At 42.6% G+C, this 22809-nt stretch overlaps 1 protein-coding gene across 1 annotated transcript in view; it reads right to left on the reverse strand.

The window, feature by feature from the left end:
• POLB (DNA polymerase beta) overlaps positions 1 to 15279 on the reverse strand; it is a 31419-nt gene extending 16140 nt beyond the window's left edge. The window contains exons 1-7 of the mRNA XM_047771786.1: positions 15042 to 15279; positions 14660 to 14717; positions 10749 to 10815; positions 7000 to 7074; positions 6155 to 6213; positions 4649 to 4698; positions 628 to 679 (exon numbers count right to left, since the gene is read on the reverse strand). Of these exons, the coding sequence (XP_047627742.1) occupies positions 628 to 679; positions 4649 to 4698; positions 6155 to 6213; positions 7000 to 7074; positions 10749 to 10815; positions 14660 to 14717; positions 15042 to 15102 (422 nt within the window). The 5' untranslated portion in view covers positions 15103 to 15279. The remainder of the gene's footprint in view (positions 1 to 627; positions 680 to 4648; positions 4699 to 6154; positions 6214 to 6999; positions 7075 to 10748; positions 10816 to 14659; positions 14718 to 15041) is intronic.
• Between the last annotated feature and the right edge of the window lie 7530 nt (positions 15280 to 22809).

The following is a 22809-nucleotide window of genomic DNA, read 5'->3' on the forward strand; positions in this document are numbered from 1 at the left end:
GTGAATGGCCAGCAAGACCATATAAGACTGGAGGAGAGACATGCTTCTGTCTGCTCACAGCATATGCCATGATTCACTCAATTAGGAAGGTGGGTCCAGACTGTATCTCACACTTGACAAAGTAATTACTGATGCCGACAGACAGTATGTCCACTAGTTATTCCTATTCTGTTATTTAGATGTTTGGGGTTTTTTTCCTTCCCGTTGTCTTACATTTAGTGTTTCATGTTCATGTCCCATCTTCTCAGGTAGACTGTAAACTTCTCAAGAGCAGCACTGAACCTATGAGGATCCTTACCCCAGACCAGGCTTTCTACAACGCCAGCACAAAATAAACACCCACTGACTGATGGAGGCCCACAATTCTATGTATTTTAAGAAGAGGTTCCCAGCTAAAGTCAAGAGAATGAGGGAAATATTCAAAACAAGCAAACAAACTAGAAGGCAATAAATAACAAAACACGTGTGAATACCTATTCTCTATAGGAGTCTGCAACAAATCCTAGCATTTCTGAACAGTAAAACGGTTGTGTTTAGCTAAGTCTGAAGACTTCTTACACTGTAAGGAAGAATGGCTACAGTTTTACTTTTACATCTCAAGTATCAAAAGAAAATCTGCTATCTTACTTTAGCCCAATTCGCTGATGATGGTTCAATTTATCTTCATGTTTTCTGAGATCTGTATAGAAGATAAATAAAGTTGAGGTGCTAATTTAAACATTTTGGGGGAAATATGCTAAACTCAAAGATCCTCTTCTCAAAGGGCTACCTGGAAAATACACTGAAATGACATTGAAGAGACAATGAAAAAACTCTCTATTAAGAACCAAATAAGGAGTTCCTGTCATGGCTCAGCGGAAGAGAATCTAACTAGCATCCCTGAGGACAAAGGTTTGATCCCTGGCCTCACTCAGTGGGTTAAGGATCTGGTGTTGCATGAGCTGTGGCGTAGGCTGCAGATGTAGCTCGGACCTAGCATCGCTGTGGCTCGGTGTAGACCAGTGGCTACAACTTGGATTCTACCCCTCGCCTGGGGACTTTCATATGCTGTGGGTTCAGCCCTAAAAAGACAAAAAACAAAAACAAAAACACCTAAATAAAAGTGATTCTTAAGTCAATGTAGTAAAACCTAAGAGTTGATTTTATGATCATTTTTATTTACAGAACCAAATTTCAATTATAATTACACAGAACAGCAGACAAAACATACCATGATCATACCAAAGTTCACTGACTACAGCAAAAAGCAGCCCTCTAAGTACCTATACTGCTTAGGAGATCCCTTGTGGCCCAGTGGATTAAGAACCTAGTGTTGTCACTGCATTGTAATTAATTAATTTATGGTTAATAGCAGCAGCAGTTTATTCATACTGTTCATTTGTTCATTCACTCCTTCATTCAATTAGTATCTATTGAGTACCAATTTGTGCTGGCACTGTGCTAAATATCCTGTTAAATGGAGAGGTACTATCATCATTTTTAAATTTAAAAAACTTTCAGGAGTTCCCGTCGTGGCTCAGTGGTTAACAAATCCGACTAGGAACCATGAGGGTGAGGGTTCCATCCCTGGCCTCTCAGTGGGTTAAGGATCCGGCATTGCTATGAGCTGTGGTGTGGGTCGCAGACGCAGCTCGGATCCTGAGTTGCTGTGGCTCTGGCGCAGACTGGTGGCTGTAGCTCTGATTAGACCCCTAGCCTGGGAACCTCCATATGCCGTGAGAGCAGCCCTAGAAAAGGCAAAAAGACAAAAAATAAATAAACAAATAAATAAAAATAAAAAACTTTCAGATCAGAGTTCCTGTTGTGGTACAGCAGAAACAAGACTAGTAACCATGATATCGTGGGTTCAATCCCTAGCCTTGCTCAGTGGGCTAAGGATCTGGCATTGCCATGTGCTGCAGTGTAGGTCGAAGATGTGGTTTGGATCCTGCATTGCCAAGGCTGTGGTGTAGGCTGGCAGCTGTAGCTCTGATTGGATCCCTAGCCTGGGAACCTCCATATGCCATGATGTGGCCCTAAAAAGGCAAAACAACAACCAAACCCCCCCCCTCCAAAAAACCCCAAAAAGCCCTGTCAGATCTTTTTTGCTTTTCACATAGCATATGGAAATTCCCAAGCCAGACACTAAATCCGAGCTGCAAGTGTGACATACCACAACTGTGGCAATGTCAAACCCTTTAACCCACTGCACTGGGTCGGAGGTCAAACCCGCATCTCCTCAGTGACCTAAGTTGCAGCAGTCAGATTCTTAGCCCATTGTGCCATAGCAGGAACTCTAAAAAACTGTCACATCTTAAATTCAAAGTGACTTGGCCCCATCTGAGTGTTCCTTTGGCAGGCATGAGTACAGGACTGGGTCTTCTCAAGGAAACAGCAAGAGGATGTTCCCATTGTGGCTCAACTAGTTACAAACCCAACCAGAATCCCTGAGAATGCTGGTTCAATCCCTGGCCTCGCTCAGTGGGTTAAGGATCTGGCATTGCCCTGAGCTGTGGTGTAGGCCAGTAGCTGCGGCTCTGATTTGACCCATAGCCTGGGGACTTCCATATGCCTTGGGAATGGCCCTAAAAAGCAAAACAACAAAAAAGAAAGAAAGAAAGAAACAGCAAGAGAAGTATACTTCAAAAACAATTCCTAGGAGTTCCTGTTGTGGCTTAGGATTAGGAACCCAACTAGTATCCATGAGGATGCAGGTTCGACCCCTAGCCTCACTCAGTGGGTTAAGGATCCAGCGTTGCTGTGAGCTGTGGTGCAGGTCACAGACACAGCTCGGATCCTGCGTTGCTGTGGCTGTGGTGTAGACCAGCAGCTGCAGCTCTGATTTAGACCCTAGCCTGGGGATTTCCATATGTTGCACGTGCAGCCTTGAAAAGCAAACAAACAAACAAAACCAAAAACAATTCCTACAGTCACGCATATTCTCAAACATAAATTCTCTCAGGAGATATAGAGAAAAACAAGCATCATTATGATATATAGAACATGTAAAATGTCCCACAGTTCTATGTACACAGAAAACACCAAAGTAATATGACTGAAAATGCAAAAGAAATACTGAGTTTGTTATATATAGAGAGATACACATTGGTAATTATTATATTACATATCTGTGAAAAGTGAAAGAATGTAAAAAACATTACAGCAGATCCTTGGCACTCCCAAGAGATGCACCTGGACTCCTTTTGAGAAACAAACTCTTAACTTTTTTTTTTTTATTTTCTTTTTAGGGCCGCACACACGGTATATGGAAGTTCCCAGGCTAGGGGTCAAACTGGAGCTGTAGCTTCTGGCCTATGCTACAGCCACAACAATGTCAGATCTGAGCCACATCTGTAACCTACACCACAGCTCACTCCAACATCAGATCCTTAACCCACTAAGCTGGGCCAGGGATGGAACCTGTGTCCTCGTGGATGCTAGTCAGATCCATTTTCACTAAGCCATAATGGGAACTCCAAACTCTTGACTCTTTAACCAACATTTCACTCATAAATTATATATGCCACAAGCAAAACAGCACAAACCCAGATGCAGAACAATTCATTCTCTAGTGATGTGATTCGCACAAATGCCTAATATTACAATTCATCACGCCTCTTAAGAGCCAGTTACTATTTTTAAATACTTACTAGGTACCAGGCACTCTGCTAAGTCCTTTATATACATTACTGCATTAAATCATATGAGAGAGGAATTATGATTCCATTTTGTAGCTGAGAAACTGAAGCATCACAGTCATCCATTCTAATAAATTGGTGGAGACTGGATTCAAACCCAGGTCAGTCTCTGAAGTCTGTCCACCTAACCATTTGGGTTGTTAACAAATAGTTGAACCTACAAATATTAATCCCCAAGTGCCTCAGGTGTGCTAAAATGAATCTATGTGGTATAGGTTTTGAAAGCACGAAGAGATGAATTATATTTAAAAGATTGTTGTATTAGATTTAAGGAAAATGTTTTATAATTTCTTGACTTCTATTTTTATCACTTCTTTGAAAGCAAAAACCCCTTCAATAAGCATTGTAAGCCTCTTAACAACTTTTCTCAATATATATAACTTGCTTTTAGGCTGAATGTGTAGGCGTTTAGGTTGAAGTTTAATATTTTATTAAAGAAACAAAAGCAATTTAAACTGTCTAAAAATCTGCAAGTGAAATCACTGCCTTTAAACTAAGAAGCCACCTCTCTCTCTCTTTTTTTGCATATGGAAGTTCCCAAGCAAGGGGTCGAATTGGAGCTGTAGCTGCCAGCCTGTGTCACAGCCACAGCAATTTGGGATCTGAGCCGCATCTGCGACCTACATCACAGCCCATGGCAACGCCAGATCCTTAACCCACTGAGTGAGGCGAGGGACTGAATCCGTGTCCTCATAGATACTAGTTGGATTTCTGCTGCACCACAATGGGAACTCCCAGAAGCCACTTCTTGCTCTTCTTGATTTTCTTCTGAATTAGAGACCCAAACATGTTTAAAATGGGAATATAAACTACACTTTATACCTATTCTCCACTGCAGAGTTACAAAGAAAATCTTATCATGTGTACCTACTAATTGAGAAGGGTTTTTCTAGTTCCAGTTTGTTAAGAGCATTAACGCTCCTTCAGGGCCACACTTGGCCTGATATTGGGGACCTACTGTACATACTCACCTTCTAATGTTTTAATTCCTTCATCTACAAACTTCCTTGCAGCAGATGGACTATAAAGAAAGAAAATCATTACCTTAATACCAAGTGAAACTCAGGATCTATGTTATCAAATAACCAGTTAGATTTTCTCTTGTCAAACATAAAGAGTTACTGTTGAGCTAAAGACCTGCTAAACTGTTGCATGCTTACTTTAGTGATGTTCCATTTTTCTAAAGAGAACTTCTTGAAGCCTTAATCTAGAAAAAGGTGTCATGTAACTGGGTGTCATAATACTCATTTAATTTACTCATAAAATAGACATACAGGCACTTGAAAACTAGTCATTCATTCAAATGAGATTTAATGAGGGCCTATTATGTGTCAGATATTCTTCTAAGTACTGAAAATGCAGCAGGAATGTGACAAATAAGGGCCCTGGTCTTTCTTACTTATACTACAGTGTGTAGAGAGAGATAATAAATAGATATACAAACAGAAAAATTTCAGGAAGATGAATTAAAATAGGGTAATACGTCAGAGTGGCTGAGTCTACTTTAGACTGGATGGTGAAGAAAGGCCTCTCAGATGACACATTTTTAAACTGAGATTTTAATGACAAAGAGCCTCGGTACAGAAACTAAGCAGCAGAGAAGCTGACAGTCATATCAGCAAGGCAATGAGGCACAAAAATAGCAGATCAGCATTGGGAGTTGAGAGACACAGCTTCTAGATCTGGCCCTGCCACAGTCATCTCACGTCCTGAATTCAGTTTTCTTGCCTGGAGGAAGAGAGTAATGGAACAGACGCTCTCTGAGACACATGCTAACATTTTATCATTGCTCTGGGTCTCCAAGGAGTCACGCTCCTTTTCAGTATACTTGGTTTAGGAATTTAATATATTTTAAAATAATTTTTTAAATAAAAGAATTTTCATCAAAATGTTGCCATTCAGGAATAAGGATCATATATCTAAAAGAATGCCTCATTCCATGAAGGTGAGAGTTAAGTAAAGCACTATAGCCCTACTATTTCAGTGTTAAGCTTTACTCTGTCCAGTGTCAAGGACGCCTCTGCTAGCTCAATTTAAGACAAAGAAGACTTCATTAGGAAATACCTGAGTGCTTGCTCCAAGCTCATGCACCAGGTGCTATGGAAAAAGACCTTAAACCTTTAAGGTAGATATCAAGCTAAAAGAGGCACAAGAGGCACAATCTGGAGGGAGTGATAATATGTCCACAGAGCAAGGGTCAAGAGGAAGGAGAGCCTATATCTGGCTGGGACTCAAACTGGATTCATGAAGGAGCTAGCATGTGCCTTGAATGGGGCCTTTAAAGCAGAGGCAGCACGCAAAGCAGCAGCCTCGGACATTTACTATATGGAAGAGTGAACTGCACGGGCAAAGGCAGAGGTGGAAAAGTACAGGTTTTGAAGGGAAACAGCCTGTACTTTAAGTTTGGCTGACAAAAAAAAAAAAAAAAAAAATCAAAGCAATCCTACTACTGTGTCTGCTTAAGAAATAATTCTTACCCAATGCCACTAACTCGAGTCAGGAAATTGATGGATGAACTTGTATCATCCTGCCGAATCTTTAAGGGAAAAAAAAAAAAAAAAGTCTAACAATGATCTAGGAATGCTTTGAGGACTTCAAATAATTTTACTAGAAATACACCAGTCTGCTAAGAGACTTGAAGAGCCATTTAAATCCACTTGGATAACCATGCAGAAGTCTTCATACACAACCCCAGTGTTTACAGGTGAGAAAGGAAGCAGATGAAGATGTGTTGTCTCCACTTTCTCCAATACTTTTAAAACGCTTATTCATAAAAGATCAGGAGTGATATAATTATTATCATCAGGGTGAAATAAAACCATAAAAATGCTTAGGAGAATTTAAGCACTGAAATTCTAAAAGATAACTATCATTTAGTCAAAGTTTATAATTTTCCTTCTAAATGGTACTAAAAATAAGGAGGTAATTCTACCATAGAAGCTAACAGTCTCTTACACACCACGTTAAATAAGTGAACATTTTCTAGGAATGATACTCAAAATTTAAAATTACAGGATACTTAGGAGTTCCCTGGTGCTCTAGTGGTTAGGATTTGCTGTGGCCTGGGTTCAGACCCTGGTTTGGGAACTGAGATCCCACATCAAGGCACTGCATGCCATGGCCAAAGTAAAAACAAAACAAAACAAATTAAACTAAATTAAATTAAAATACAGGACACTTACACAGCCATAAACTACTCCTCCCTTTTCCCACTGAGTCTCATCAGGGTAAGTGACATCATCTACCCTGCAATGGTGCTACACGAGAGTTGCCTTAAAGGCAGACACTATAACCAAATAACAAATAAGTTAAAATTTTTTACCTTTTCCAGTTTACGCAATTTTCCAGTAGCTAAAAACTCATCAATCTTTTCAGCAATTTTTGTTCCTACTCCAGGCTACAGAGAAAATTAAAAATAGAAAAGTCACAAAAATATAATGCTTCCCAAATCACTGAAAGATAAAGTAAAAAATGAGAAATGAAAAACCAATGATCATCACATGACCAGTCTTGAAACAAAGGACACAGAAAATTGAGTACCAGTAAAAATGTATTTTCCTGGGAGTTCCCTTCGTGGCTCAGTGGTTAAAGAACCTGACTAGTATCCATGAGGACTCAGATTCAATCCATGGCCTCGCTCAGCTGGTTAAGGATCTGGAGTCACCATGAGCTGAAGCGAAAGTCACAGATGCAGCTCAGATTCCACGTTTCTGTGGCTGTGGTGTAGGCCAGCAGCTGTAGTTCTGATTCTACCCCTAGCCTGGGAACCTCTATATACTGCGGGTATGGCCCTAAAAGAGACAAAAGACAAAAAAATATACATATACATATATATTTTCCCAAAGACAAAATGCTTGAATGATTGGTGAGTGAGAAGCCTTAATAAGATAGTTATAAATGACTCTTGCTTTGTCTTTTTTTTGCCATTTCTTGTGCTGCTCCTGCGGCACATGGAAGTTCCCAGGCTAGGGGTCTAATAAGAGCTGCAGCCGCCAGCCTATGCCAGAGCCACAGCAACTCAGGATCCGAGCTGTGTCTGCGACCTACACCACAGCTCATGGCAATGCTGGATCCTTAAACCACTGAGCAAGGCCAGGGATTAAACCCGCAACCTCATGGTTCCTAGTCGGATTCATTAATCACTGAGCCACGACGGGAACTCCGACTCTTGCTTTTTAAAAATTAACTTTTCTTATAGAAAAATTAGAAAACATACAATCACAAAAAGAAAAATATTAAAATCACTTGTTGATTTCATCACCCTGAAAATTAAAATAACCTATAACCTCGCCACTTAACATCTGCTACACAGTGACTTCTTTTTTGAAGTCGTTCTATACATACACACATATGCAGGTGTGTGTGCATTCATATACATACATATATATATACACAAACACACCCCTACTTTTTTCTTACAAAAACAGAATCATACTGCTTTGTAAAGTGCTTTAACTTAAAAATGCATCATGATCAAATTTCTGTATCAATATATAAATACAACTACAACATCTTTAATGGCTGCATAGTGTGTTATTATATGAATGTATTGTAATTTACTTAACAAATACCCTACAGAACACTTAGATAGCTTTCAATTTTTGATACTATAAAAATGCTGTTGTGACGTTCCTCTAGAATGATGTTTGCAAGCTTTTGCACACACCACATCACCTGGGGGACAGGTTAAAACACAGAATGCCAAGTCCCACCCTGGAGTGTCTGAATGAACAGTGTGTTTCTCACAAGTTCCCAGGCAATGCTGATGCTGCTGGTCTGGGTACCACACCTTGAGAATCACTGCTCTAAAACTGCACAGGCCCACATGGAAGCAACCAGCCACATGTGACAACTTAACTTTACATTAAAAAAATTAACACTTCAATTTCTCAGTCACCCTAGCCACGTTTCAACTAGCCAAATGTGGCTCATGTTGACCATACTGGCAGCACTGCTCTACAACAGAAGCTTTGACCAACACTTTGATCACAGTAAATGAGTGTTTTTCCCCCACATTTCTGTCTGCACTATTGTATTTAATAATTTGGTAGACACAATACAGCACCTTGTTGGAATTTGTGACTCTGATTATTAGCGAGGATGAACTTTTCTTCATGTTTACTGGTTCTTTTCAGCTAAATGTTCAACATGCATAACGTGTATCAGTTATCTGTCTTACAGCCTTAAATGCACCCTTCTGTATTCTTGATTTATTTAATGTTTAATGAGGGTCTCAAGACTCCTGAACGCACACTCAAGCTTTGAAAACAGCAATCCCATGTGGGAATGCACAAAAAAATTTAGGAAGTAGAATAGAAAGGGGAAACTGCTCGAGTTTCTCATTTCCTGTATCATAAAATACATAAGATACATAAAGCAATTTAAGCCTAGAGTAGTTTCTACACCTAACATTAAGGAATAAAAGGCAAAACACTCATTCTGGAAATTTCAGATTTCTAAACTATTGAGAAGCACTCATATGTGCCAGAAAGTAGGTCTGTGGTTTTTAATATAACTGTGAAAAGGAATAATGATGACATTGCATATTAAGTCCAGTCCTGTGCAAAAGGAATTTTGGATCCTTCTGTGGTTTTGTTAAGGATATACCATAAACTCAGATTTGGGATGAAATGCATGAGAACTTGTCAGAAGTTTGCCTCTAATAAATGAGCAGACTATCTGCAATTAACATAAAGGATATTCAATGACGATAAAAAGGGAACAGAATGGCTCCTAAGGTTAACACTAGGTCAGATGACCAAGACAGAAACTCAGAATTAAACTCTAATGCATTTAGGGAGTTCCCGTTGTGGCACAGTGGGTTAAGAAAGAATCTGACTGCAGTGGCTTGGGTCACAACTGTGGCTCAGATTCAATCCCTGACAGGGGCACTTCCATATGCCACAGGTGTGGCAAAAAAAACAACCAAAAAGCCCTAATGTATTTAGAACTTGCTTGGCTAGTCTATTTGGGGAGGATACACTGATGGTGAGAACTGTTTGTGGTACAAAGGATCTAAAACCTATACACCAGAGCTTAATTTGTACTGAGTAATAAATTCAAGGTGAAGATGAGGCACATAATTACTGTGGATAATCTGTCACTCAAATAGAAGACGTATAAAATTTATGATAATGTTCTGACTCTGAAAGATGAAAATAGAAGGACTCTGAAGATGTTCATGAGAAAATTAAAGACAACTGAATGTTAACACCTAAATTCTAGGGACTTTTAAGAAACACAAATGGGTAAAGAACAACAGAAAATGGTAACAATCAGGACGTGGACTAATCAAAAAGCCATGTCAATTTGACCTCCTCAACAAAAGATGGATAGGATATGGTCCTTAATCCTGAGGAACTTAGAATCTTTTGATTGACTGATTGATTGATTGATTGCCCTTTTAGGGCCGTACCCACGGCATATGGAAGTTCCCAGGCTAAGGGCTGAATCACAGCTGTAGTTGCTGGCCACAGCCACAGCCACAGCCACGCCAAATCTGAGCTGTGTCTGTGACCTACACCACAGCTCAAGGCAACGCTGGATCCCTAACCCACTGAGCAAGGCCAGGGCTCAAACCTGTGTCCTCATGGATACCAGTCAGATTCATTTTTGCTGAGCCGAGACGGAAACTCCGGGGAACTTAGAATCTTTTATCAGTAGGAAGACTCTCCTAGGATATTCTTAGTGATATTAATACAAATTACCAAGATATGTGGCTAAACTTCTAGAAACTGGGACTGCCAGCACCACTCTGTTACCACACCCTTCTTGAGGACTAACACCCAAAGGTGACATTCAGTGTGAGAATAAGTACATATATATATGGTTAAGTAGAGAAGAAAACTGTAATTACATGTTTTAAAAATTTTTTTAAATCCAGCCCCTCCTCCAAAAAAACCCACTTTGAGTTGAAAAAGCATGCCTGAAATGGCATTAATATGATTCTGAGAAAGTAGCGAAATCTGCCTGTGCGGGTCAAGGTAGCTTCAGAGGCAAATTTCATTTTGTGGAAACCCATCAAATTGGTACCTGTGCAAGCTCGTCAATCAACTTGCCTGCTAAACTTACCAGTTTCTTAGCTTCTGCTCCACTCTTTATTTTGTGTGGGTACTTTGCTATCACAGATGCCGCTTTTCTACAAGTTAAAAAAAAAAAAAAAGGAGCTAATTAGAAATCCAGTGAGGTCTTAATTTTTCTTAACCTGGAATATACACGCAAACAAATATGCAGCTTAAACTTTCACTAAGATAACTAGTTTTCCATTATCTGTGTAAAATTTTAAAAACTCAATGAGGAGTTCCCTGGTAGTCTAGTGGTTAAGGATCTGGCATTGCCCCTTGCTGTGGTGCAGGTTCAATCCCTGGCTGGGAACTTCCACATGCTGCTGGTATGGCCAAAAAATCCACCCCAAAACTAAAAACTCAATGAGCTGACAAACCACCTGCATATCTAACTTTCAGAAGTATCACAAAAATTCTCACACTTAAGAATAATATAATTTTGAAGTTCCTGTCATGGTGCAGTGGAAACTAATCCAACTAGGAAACATGAGGTTACGGGTTCAATCCCTGGCCTTGATCAGTGGGTTAATGATCTGGCGTTGCCATGAGCTGTGGTGTAGGTTGCAGACAGGGCTTGAATCTCATGTTGCTGTGGTGTAGGCCGGCAGCTGAAGCTCTGATTAGACTCCCAGCCTGGTAACCTCCATATGCCGCTGGTGCAGCCCTAAAAAGCAAATAAATAAATAAATAAATAAAAACAATAATATAATCTCAACTGTATATGTAAAATTAGGGAGATTCAGGAAACCAGTAACCTTTCCTTTTGGAGATTAAGTGGAAAACACCATCAAGCCTTTTTTTCTTTTGATAGTTTTAAATGTATTCATAACTCTTTCATAAAAAATGTGCCACATAAATACAAAAAAGAAGTGCCACCTAGTAGTATTCAAACTACTAGGTAACAAACTGGCTTATGGATGGTTATTTTAATTTAATTAATTAATTAATTCTGCTTTTTAGGGCCACACCTTTGGCACATGGAAGTTTTCAGGGTAGGGGTTCAATTGGAGCTATAGCCGCCAGCCTATGCCACAGCCACATGTGATCTGAGCCGCATCTCAGGTCTCATGGCAACACCGGATACTTAACCCACTGGGCGAGGCCAGGGATTGAACCTACATCCTTATGGCTACTAGTCACGTTCATCAATGCTGAGCCGCAATGGGAACTCCTGGATGGTTATTTTTAAATCCATGACTTAAAACTATGTTCCTGTGTCCTGATACCACTTCTTTTCATTGTTCTCATTTCAATTCTACAAAAAGCAGTGACCTGTGATCCTTGCCCGTCTCCACACATACCTAGCTCAGTAATCTGGTGGACAGACTGGATACACCTGGGAGCTCACTGATGGCATATAATTCCAATGCTAAATGTAGTTGTGCACTGAGGCATAAATACCGGGTAGTCTTTGGAGCCTTAGTTTTTCATCTATTCTAGCACACGTAACCTTTAGATTTGGATTTCAACTTCTCTATTAGCGTATTATTGATGATGAGTCTGGAAAGGTGGGTTGAGGATGATTTGTGGAGGAAACTGTTTCAGCATAGCAAAGAGCTCCACATAATTGGCACTATGGCACAAAGCCTGAAAAGGAAGAAGAATTAAATCATGAAAGGCCTTTTATACGTCATGATGCTTTTGGGCTTTATTTCGAGATAAATATTTAATTATTTGATGTGAAAGAATAACAAGATCAAATAACCATTTTCAAAAGACTACTCTGGCCACATCAAAAGAAACGTATATGGGAGAGTTCCTGTGGTAATGAACCCGACTAGTATCCATGAGGATGTGGGTTCAATCTCTGGCCCTGCTCAGTGGGTTGAGGATCTGGTGTTGCTGTGGCGTAGGTCAAAGGTGTGGCTCAGATCTGGTATTGCCGTGTCATTGTAGGCCAGCAGCTGCAGTTCCGATTAGAACCCTAGCCCTGGGAACCTACATATGCCTTGGGTACAGCCCTGAAAAAAAGCAAAAAAAAAAAAAAAATGTATACGGGGGTGTTTCCATCGTGGCGCAGAAGTGAATCCGACTGGGAACCATGAGGTTTCGGGTTCGGTCCCTGACCTTGCTCAGTGGGTTAAGGATCCGTGAGCTGTGGTATAGGTCACAAATGAGGCTCGGATCCTGCATTGCTGTGGCTGTGGCATAGGCAGGCAGCTGTAGCTCTGATTATACCCCTAGCCTGGGAACCTCCATATGCCATGGGTGCAGCCCTGAAAAAAAAATAAAAATTTTAAAAATAAATTAAAAATGTATATGGGGATTTGGGGGGTGAGGAGGAGCCTGCAGGAGTGGTAGGCTATCATTTGCTTTTCCAGACTTATTTCCTCCTCAGGCTATACCCCTTATGCAAACTGAATCACTGACTTCCTAGAAAATGTTATACTCCTTCATGTTTCAATGCCATGGCTTATTTTGTTTCCTTTCTCTAAATTGTTCCTCCTCTCCTCCATCTCCTGATGGGCTCCTTCAAAACTAAATACCTCCTCTGAAGCCTGCTGAGACTCAGATAGAATATAGGGTTGACTATCTCTCTGATTTTGAGATCATCAAATGTGTGGATGATAGTGCAATTACTTTTATAGGAATTCACAGGAGGTAAGGAAAGGAGGGAGAGTAATCAGTTTTTAATTATGTTGTGGGGGAGGGAAGAAGGGTAGAGAAAAGGATAGAGATAAAGGTAATACAGGCTTGAACATCTGGAGAAAAGCCCAATGTGATGCAGATTTGGAGTCGCTGACATAAATGGTGTTCAAAGCCAAGAATGTAAGACTGCCAAGGAAAGACTGAAAAGTGAGAAAAATGGGCTAAGTGTAGACCTCTGGGAATTACAACATTAAAAGGTAAGATAGAAGAGGTGAAAGAACAGAAGGTTGTACCATCATGCAAGTCAAGGTGAACATCACTGAGAGTCCAGTGAGATGAGATATGGGTGAGAACCTTTTCAGAGGAATGGAGGGATGAAAATTATACTGCAGTGAGAGGAGGAATGACTGGGGATGAGGAAATCCAGGCCAGGATTTCCTGCAAAGTGGAGGAAAGAGAAAGGTGCTAGCTAGAGGGTAGAAGAAAGTTAAGAAGTTTACTTTGATTTTGCTTTTAAAAGCTGAAGCATTGGAGTTCCCCTCGTGGCTCAGTGGTTAACAAATCCGACTAGGAACCATAAGGTTGCCGGTTCGATCCCTGGCCTTGCTCAGTGGGTTAAGGATCCAGCATTACCATGAGCTGTGGTGTAGGTTGCAGACGCGGCTGGGATTCGGAGTTGCTGTGGCTCTGGTGTAGGCTGGCAGCTACAGCTCTGACTGGACCCCTAGCCTTGGAACCTCCATATGCTGTGGGAGTGGCCCAAGAAATGGCAAAAAGACATTAAAAAAAAAAAAAAAGGTGAGCATTTGGACAGGCTAAGGGGGCAGACAGAGGTGGTTGTGGTATTAATGGCTAGAATAAAGCCCCTGGTGAAATGGACAAGGATGCTGCACAGTAGAAATCAGCACAACACTGTAAAACAACTATACTTCAATTAAAAAAGAAAAGGACAAGGATGGGATCCAAAAAGGTAACAGATTAGCCACAGACCAAACAGACGGAAAGACTTCCTTGAACCATATCTTCTTTCAACACAGACCTCTCCCACTCTCTCTCATTATGGCTTAAAATTAAACTACATTTTCAGTAATCCATGTTTGATGACGGGAAAAACAGGTATTAACCTATTTTCAATCAGAATTGGCAACTAATCAAAATTGATCCTACAAAGCTGTGCCCAAATTCTCCCAGGAATATCACAGTAAGGTACCACCAAAGTCAATACTCTCAGTTCTTGTTTTTTTCTCCTCCTGCAGATGGTCCAAATATCCACTAGACCCTCAGCCCGGTTGACTGCCACACATCCCAGAGAACGCCCCACGGTCTCACCTATAGGCGTTGTACTTGTGTATAGCCTGGTTCACGTTCTTCTCAAAGTTTGCGAGTTCTGAAAAGGCAACAGGAAAGTCGGGTGAGCAAGAACCACGAGTAAACAAGTGAGAACGGAGTTTCCTGGAAGAGGGCCTAAAAGCTTCTCAGGGACAGTGACCCCTGCTTGTAAACCGGACAGGCCAAGGGCAACTCAAGCGTGACGCAAGGGTCCCCCAGCAGGGCTGACAATCAGCACCGGCGCCGAAGGAAGATCTGCACGGCAGACTCCGCGCTGTGAGGGGCCGACCCATCCCTGAGCTTGTCGAGACAGGACAGAGAGAAGGGAAGGCAATGGGGAGAGAGAAGAGGAGAAAGCTTGCGGCACCCGGCTGGCACTAACCTGTGAGCATGTCGGTGATGCCTCCGTTCAGAGTCTCCTGCGGCGCCTTCCGCTTGCTCATGGTGGTCTGCACGCGAGGACCGCAGCGCGCTCACAGCCGGCGACAAGCCCCCTCTCCCAGCTTTAAGTAAGGGCCGGGACTTGGAGAGGAGGGAGGACCATCACGGTCTCCGCCAAGCCAGCGAGACCGGCGGAACAATGGCTGCCTCTGACAGGGGGCGCGGCGCGTGGCGCGCTGATGACGTCACGCGCTCGGGGCGGGGGGGGCCTCTGCCAGGGTGGGCGGGGCCGGTGCTAAGGTGGGCGGGGCGAGGCTGGTGCAGAGGATGGGGTGGGGCTAGCGGTGGAGCGAGAGAGAAGTGAGTATCTGGAAGAGAGGCTGGGCCAGAGCTTGGATTTGGCGGACGGAAGTTGGATGCCCCAGGATTACATCCCAATGGGTTTCCTAAGGGAAGGCCTGGATTTCTGACTGAAGACGTTTTACCTGTCTTCCCAGTATGTTTCTCTGCAATCCTCTCCCTTGAGGGGCAGTTGGGTTTTGACTCTAAAGTCAATACCTCAGGTGGCGGTGGGGTATGTAAGATGGTGGGATGCGGGTAGAATACATACCATATGTGCACAGTAATAGGTGTTGGATGCATCACGTGCTTTATGTCTGATTAGTTGTAACACTGGCGTCAGACATTGTCCAAACTTGCTGTAGAGGAGTCCTGTAAGGTTGCTGCATGAGCCTGGAATGAAGTCTGCGGGTCATAGGAAAAGCCCCTAGCCTAAACTCTTTGGCAGATATGCCAACCAATGTCGGAAGATAATTTTATTTTTTTGTTCTGCTCTTTTTGCACTGGGGGCGGAAGTGGAAAAAAAAAAAACAGTAAGAAGGGAAAAGTCATTAACCTAGATAGATAATGAGCAGTGTAACTGCCATTACAACATAATGACCTATATCTGAGAAATTTACAGCTCTGCTTGAGAAATGGAAATGTGGCAACAGCACTATTTAATTTCCAAGTATAACTCCTGAGGTTCATACTTAACTGCCAATTCCAGGCAATTGCTTTGTATGTAAATAAAATTAAAAGCCTCGCAAAATGATACATGGTTGCTGTAGCAAAATCAGAAATGTATAGGAGAAGAGAAAATGAACATCAATGATTATCTCACCATCCAGCTTAACCACTACTCATATTTTGGAACATATACTTCCAATCTTCTAATCCAGTCCTTTTAAAATCCCCGTCATTTTTTGATAATGGAATAATTACATAAAATTAGTTTCTGTGGTTAGGTCATGCCTGGGTTTTTTGTTTTTTGGTTTTGTTGGGGGAGGTTGTTTGGTTTTTTAGAATACAAGTGTACACCTTAACATTATGCTTCTTGGACATTTGTATGTCTTCTTTTGTGAATTTCCTATTTATATCCTTTGCTCATTTTTCTAATGGGGTAGTTGTCTGTTTCTAACTTATATTTTTAAACTACTACTACTAACCCTTTTTTGTATATTGCATTTGTAAATATTTTGGTAAATATTTGCATCATCTCCTTATCCCTTGCCTTTTAACTTTCTTCTAAAACTTCTTAACACCTTGATCCACACCTTCATTTAGATATTCTCCGTTCTGCCTTTTTCCTATGCAATCTCCATTCCAGTTGTATTCATATTATTTTGTTCTCATGAATGGTCATTTCTCATTAAATAAAAAAATTTTCACCTCTGAATAATGACAGTTACAACTTTAGGCAATTGTGGGATCACTTTTTTTCTTCTTCTTCTTTGGCTGCCTGGCATCATATGGAAATTCCTGGGCCAGGGATCAGATCCCAGCCACAGTTGCGGGCTACGCCACAGCTGCAGCAACGCTGGATCCTTAACCTGCTGTGCCAGGTTGGGGATTGAACCTGTATCCCAGCGTGGCAGAGACAACACTAATCCTGTTGCACAACAGTGGGAACCCTTAGGATCACTTTTTATATGAGTTACACTAACTGTTAAAAGATCAGTGCCAGAAAAATCCAAGTAAATTAATCAATGCTCTGTTCTCATCTTCTTGGACTAAACAGTAACCTTGGATCCACTCAACTACTTTTCCTGAAATAATCTGTTTTCACTTGGCTCCTAAATTAGCCTCTGCTCTGGGTTGCCCTTGTTTCTTACTGTTCCTTACTAACCACTCCTTCTCCAGTGTTTTTTCTTTTTAGGGCCACACCCTCAGCATTTGGAAGTTGCCAGGCTAGGGGTTGAATTGGAGCCGTAGCTTCGGGTCTACGCCACATCAACACAACGCCAGATCCGAGCGACGTCTGCGACCTACATCACAGCTCATGGCAACACTGGATCCCTAACCCACTAAGTAAGGCCAGGGATCCCAAGTCCTCATGGATACTAGTTGGGTTAGTTACCACTGAGCCACAATGGGAACTCCTCCAGTGTTTTGTTTTGTTTGCTTGTGGGTGTGCTTGTTCCTTGGCTCTCCACTCTCCAGTCTTCATGGGAAAGTGCCTCAGGCCTTGATCCTCTAACTAGCTTTTCCACCTTGTCCAGTTTCACCCTTTCAAAGGCCATGTCTAGCGTGAAATCCCCTAAGTGTACATTTCTAGCCCTGATCCCCCTTGAGCTCCAGTCTCAGATATCAAACTATACAGGGGACCTATCTACTTGTCCATAGTGGGCATCTCAAAGGTAAAATGTCCTACAGAACTCTTGATTCTTGCCCCACCAACTTCTCCTTAACTCCCCCAGACCCCCTATTTCCCCCCCACCAATGACATTTAATCCACTCTGCCATTGGGCCAAAACCCTGGAGTCATTCTTAATTGTTCTTTTCACACCTCACACAATCTGTCAGCAGGTCTGGTTTAGCCTGTCTCCAGAGTATTTTGAATTGAATTACCTCCCATCACTTCTGCTGCCACCACCCTTGTCCAATCTACCATGACTTCACTCCCTAGCTTCTCAGTAGGCTTCCCACTTCTGCGCTTTTCCCCTGAAGGCCCCTTTCCAAATAGGACAAGAGTGATTTTCTTTTCTTTTCTTGTTTGTCTTTTAAGGACCAAACCCGTGGCATATGGAAGTTCCCAGGCTAGGGGTCGAATCAGAGCTACAGTTGCTGGTCTTCACCACAGCCACAGCAATGCCACCTGTGACCTACACTGCAGCTCACAACAACACCGGATCCTTAACCCACTGAGCAAGGCTAGGGGTAGAACCACATCCTCATGGATACTAGTTAGGTTCTTAACCTGCTGAGCCACAGCGGGAACTCTTTTCCTTTTTTTTTTTTTCCAATTTAAGTATAGTTGATTTATAATGTTGTGCCAATTTCTGCGGCACAGCAAAGTGACCCAGGCATACACATATATACATTCTTTTTCTCACATAATCTTCCATCATGTTCTATTCCAAGAGACTGGATATAAGAGTGACTTTTAAAAAAAACATGTATCAGATTATGTCATTCATTTGCTTGAATACCCTCTACATTGCACTTAGGAGTAAAATCCAAACTCCTTTCAAAGATGATCCACTCTTACCAACTCCCCTACGTGACTCCTTGCCACTTGCCGCTTTGTCTAGGACACACGTGTCCTTACTGAGTACATAGGTACCTGCTTCAGGGCTTGTCTCTTGTTCAGGCTGCTGCCTGGCTGCCTTCTGCTCATCACTCAAGTCTGAACCCAGGGAGCGGCATCCTTGTCACAGTCCTGAACAAGACTTGGGCATTCTCGAGTCCATTGCTGGTTTTCGTTTCTCCTCAGGTAGAAACTTTGAAACAGGAGTCCCCTGGTGGCCCAGCTGTGAAAGGATCTGGCAGGGTGCTGTTTCATTACCACCAAGTGGGAGTGGACACCCAGGCTTCTCACTGGGCTCCTTCCACATATGAGAGGGAAGGGCTCTTCCTGTTGGGTGGCAATGGGAGTTTAGGCCCCCTGGTAGGTCTCTGTTGTCACGGGGGGCGGGGGCACAGGGGCAGGAGCACCTCATTCTTGCTGGGCATTCCCCGGGTGGTCTCCACTGACACATTGGGAGAGGCTTTGTTACCATCCGGAATCAATGAGAACTTCTCACTCCGTCTTCTCTGACCTCACTCCAGTGTGGAGTTTAATTACAGTCTGTGTGTGGAAACTTAAGCTTCCCCCTTGTTCTTTGCTAGCAGGGGGGTGGGGCCAGCGATTTCTGTGGTGTGTGGCTGTAACAGAGTGGTTATTGTTTATATTTTTCTGTTCTGCTAGGCTGTCCTCGTCCTGACCCTTTGGGTAGTGTAGGGGGTTGCATGCTCCCCTCCCCTCAGTCCTGCCCCAAGATGTGCCCATGTTCTAATTCTCCATATCTGTGAATATCATCACCTTATCAGGCAAAATAAGTGATTCTTAATTTTTTTTTTTTTTGGTCTTTTTAGGGCTACACTTGCGGCATATGGAAGTTGCCAGGCTAGGGGTCCGATCTGCCACAGCCACAGCAACGCCAGATCGGAGCCCATCTACTACCTACACCACAACTTGTGGCAATGCTGGATCCTTAACCCACTGAGCGAGGCCAGGGATCGAACCCATGTCCTCATGGATACCATATGGGTTCTTAACCCACTCAGCCACAATGGGAAAATAGGTGATTAAACAAAATAGGATTTTGAGAGGAGAAGCTTACCTGCGGTTATCTGGCTTGGCCCTAAATCCAATGACAAGTGTGTTCGTAATAGTTGAATGATGGAGATTTGATAGATAGCAGAGGAGGCAATATGACCACAGAGACAGAAACTGAACAGTGTGGCCACAAGCCCAGGACCACATGGAGCCACCAGAAGCAGGAAAAAGAAAGCAACATATTTCCCCTACGACATTTGGAGGGAGCACATCCTGCCAGAATTTTTTTTTTTTTGTCTTTTTTAGGGCTGCATCCTCAGCATATAGAAGTTCCCAGGCTAGGAGTTGAATAGAAGCAGCCATCCTGATTTCTCCTTGCTGCTTATAGTAAAATGCAAAACAAAAGAAATAAATTGAAGAAATAATTGTTAAGGAGAAAAGAAGCAGGATTTGATGATTTAGAAGATTCGCTTCTTATCCATATGGCAAAGGATGCTAAAATAGGAGAAATTTACCTTTGGAAAAGTTTGTTTTAGAGAGAAATCCAAGAGTTTAACTGGACAATCTTTTGGTGAAGAGATTATGTGTGTGACTCACTGACCCACTCAGTCATCTCAGCAGGAGCCAGGAATAGAGGTGGGTTATCCAACAAAGACCTATAGATCTTTTGTCTAATGGTGTGGACCCCAAGGCATATGCAGGAGACCCATGAGATTATTGAGACTGTTATAACAGCAGAAATAGGCTTGGACTGAAAAGGACAGAGGGAGGATGAAATAAGCCTTTTGGACTTTAAACTCTGCAGGCAGGAAATGGTTGATAGAGTTACTTGGTTGCTAGCTCATCTGCTAGCTGTCAAGAAAAAGGAAGAATGATTCTGAGGGCATATTCTGATAGGTGCAAAGGCAGTGGCTGGAGGAGCAGGCCTTGAGGCCTTGAGGTAGTGAGTGCAGAGGCAGAGGCCTCTGAAGCTGCCTTGGGTTCACTGGACAGAGGGTCAACTGTCAGGAAATCATTCTCAGGACTTGAAACCTAATGGAATTGACCCTGCTAGATTTCAGACTTGCATAGGGCTGGTGACGCCTTTGAATTTCTCCCTTTTGGAGTGGGACTGTCTGTCACATGTCTATCTCACCATGGTAACTTTTTTTTTTTTTTTTTAATTTTAAGTGCCAACTGTGTGGCATATGGAAGTTCCCAGGCTAGGGGTCAAATTGGAGCTGCAGCTGTCGGCCTACACCAGAGCTCACAGCAACGCTGGATCCTTAACCCACTGAGCAAGGTCAGGGATCGAACCTGCATCCTCATAGATACTAGTTGAGTTGGTGACCTGTGAAGCCATGATGGGAACTCCAGAGCTGATGATATTTATATTTTGGTCTTGGAGTTGACTATGTCTTGGGTTCAGACTTTTCAGGGTGGGATGGATAGATTTTGCTCATGAGATGAACATGAATTTGGGGGGGAGGGTTACATAGTGGCCTCCTAAGAAGAAATGTCCATATCCAAATCCCCAGAATCTATAAATATTGCTTTGTATTGTAAAACATGAGATTAAATTAAGGTTCTTGAGAAGAGGTACTTATCCCAGATTATCCAGATCAGCCCGAAATTTAATCATAAGGTTCTTATAAAAGGCACACAGGGGAGAAAGTTCCCATTGTGGCTCAGCAGTGACAAACCCCACTAGTATCCATGAGGACATGGGTTCAATCCCTGGCCTTGCTCAGTGGGTTAAAGATCCACTGTTGCCATGAGCTTTGGTGTAGGTCACAGACAAGGCTTGGATCTCATGTTGCTGTGGCTGTGGTGTAGGCCTGCAGCTGCAGCTCTGATTCATCTCCTAGCCTGGGAACTTCCATAATGCCACAGGTGCAACCCTTAAAAAAAAAAAAAAAAGGCACATAGGGGAGATCTGACAGATAGAAAAAGAGGTGTCAGTGTGACCACGGAGGCAGAGATGCAGCCATGAGTCAAGGATCTCCTGGACTTACCAGGAACTGGAGGAAGCAGGGAATGGAATCTCCCCTAGGGACTTTGCAGGACTTGATTTCACAATTCTGGCCTCTGGAACTGTGAGAACAAATTCTGTGTTAAGCCACGTAATTTGTGGTGCTGTCACAGCAGGCCTAGGAACCTAAAAGCTGGGTTAGGTCAGGCTGTCACAGCTGGAGAGCAGGCGTCTCCATTTGTGCCTGTTGGTATCTGTCATGGACACAAGACGCAAAAGGAACACCCAGGACCTTACCACCTTGTCTCTGCTCAGGGCTGAGGTCCCTAGCTGGTCTGCCTCCTTCTCACTACCTTTCAGTTTTTTTTTTTTCTTTTTATGGTTGTACCTGTGGCATATGGAGGTTCTCAGGCTAGGGGTGGAATTGGAGCTGCAGCTGCCGGCCTACACCACAGCCATAGTAACACCAGATCCAAGCCACATCTGTGACTTACACCACAGCTCATGGCAACAGTGGATCCTTAACCCACTGAGGGAGGCCAGGGATTAAACCTGCATCCTTGTGGATAGTAGTCAGGTTCTTTTTTTTTTTTTCTTTTTAGGGCTGCACCTGCGGCATATGGAAGTTTCCAGGCTAGGGGCTGAATCAGAGCTACTGCTGCTGGCCTACACCACGGCTCATGGCAATGCGGGATGGCCAACCCACTGAGGGAGGCCAGGGATCAAACCCAAATCCTCATGGACACTATGTTAGGTTCTTAACCTGCTGAGCCACAGTGAGAGCCAGTGAAGTCTTCTTATATTTATAAATAAGGTCCAAGGATCTCAGCTATACTTAGCAGGATGAATAGGAAAATACACCTGCTCCAACTTTTTGAAAATGCAAGTCACACCTCCGGAGTTTGTACTTTTCAGCCAATTAGCATATTCCACTCATATTAATCTTCTTAAACATTAGCTTTGGTGATGATGTTTACTTGCTTGAAATTCTTCAGTGAGTTCCAATTGCCCATAAAATCAGCCTCTGACTCTTAGCTCAACATCCATTCCCTTCCTGACCTGACCTGTCCAGGCCTCCCCTTCTGGTCTCATTTCCCACTGTGTTCCTCACCAGGGTTTCCAGAATCATGCTTTCCCAAACTCCGGTTCTTTGGGATGTTAATCAATGTTATAGTCACACAGGGAGAAAAAGGAAAAAAAAAAAAAAAGGCTTTACTGTAAAATGAGTTGGATAAATGG

Source organism: Phacochoerus africanus, chromosome 3, assembly GCF_016906955.1.
Source record: "Phacochoerus africanus isolate WHEZ1 chromosome 3, ROS_Pafr_v1, whole genome shotgun sequence".
Classification (NCBI taxonomy): domain Eukaryota; kingdom Metazoa; phylum Chordata; class Mammalia; order Artiodactyla; family Suidae; genus Phacochoerus; species Phacochoerus africanus.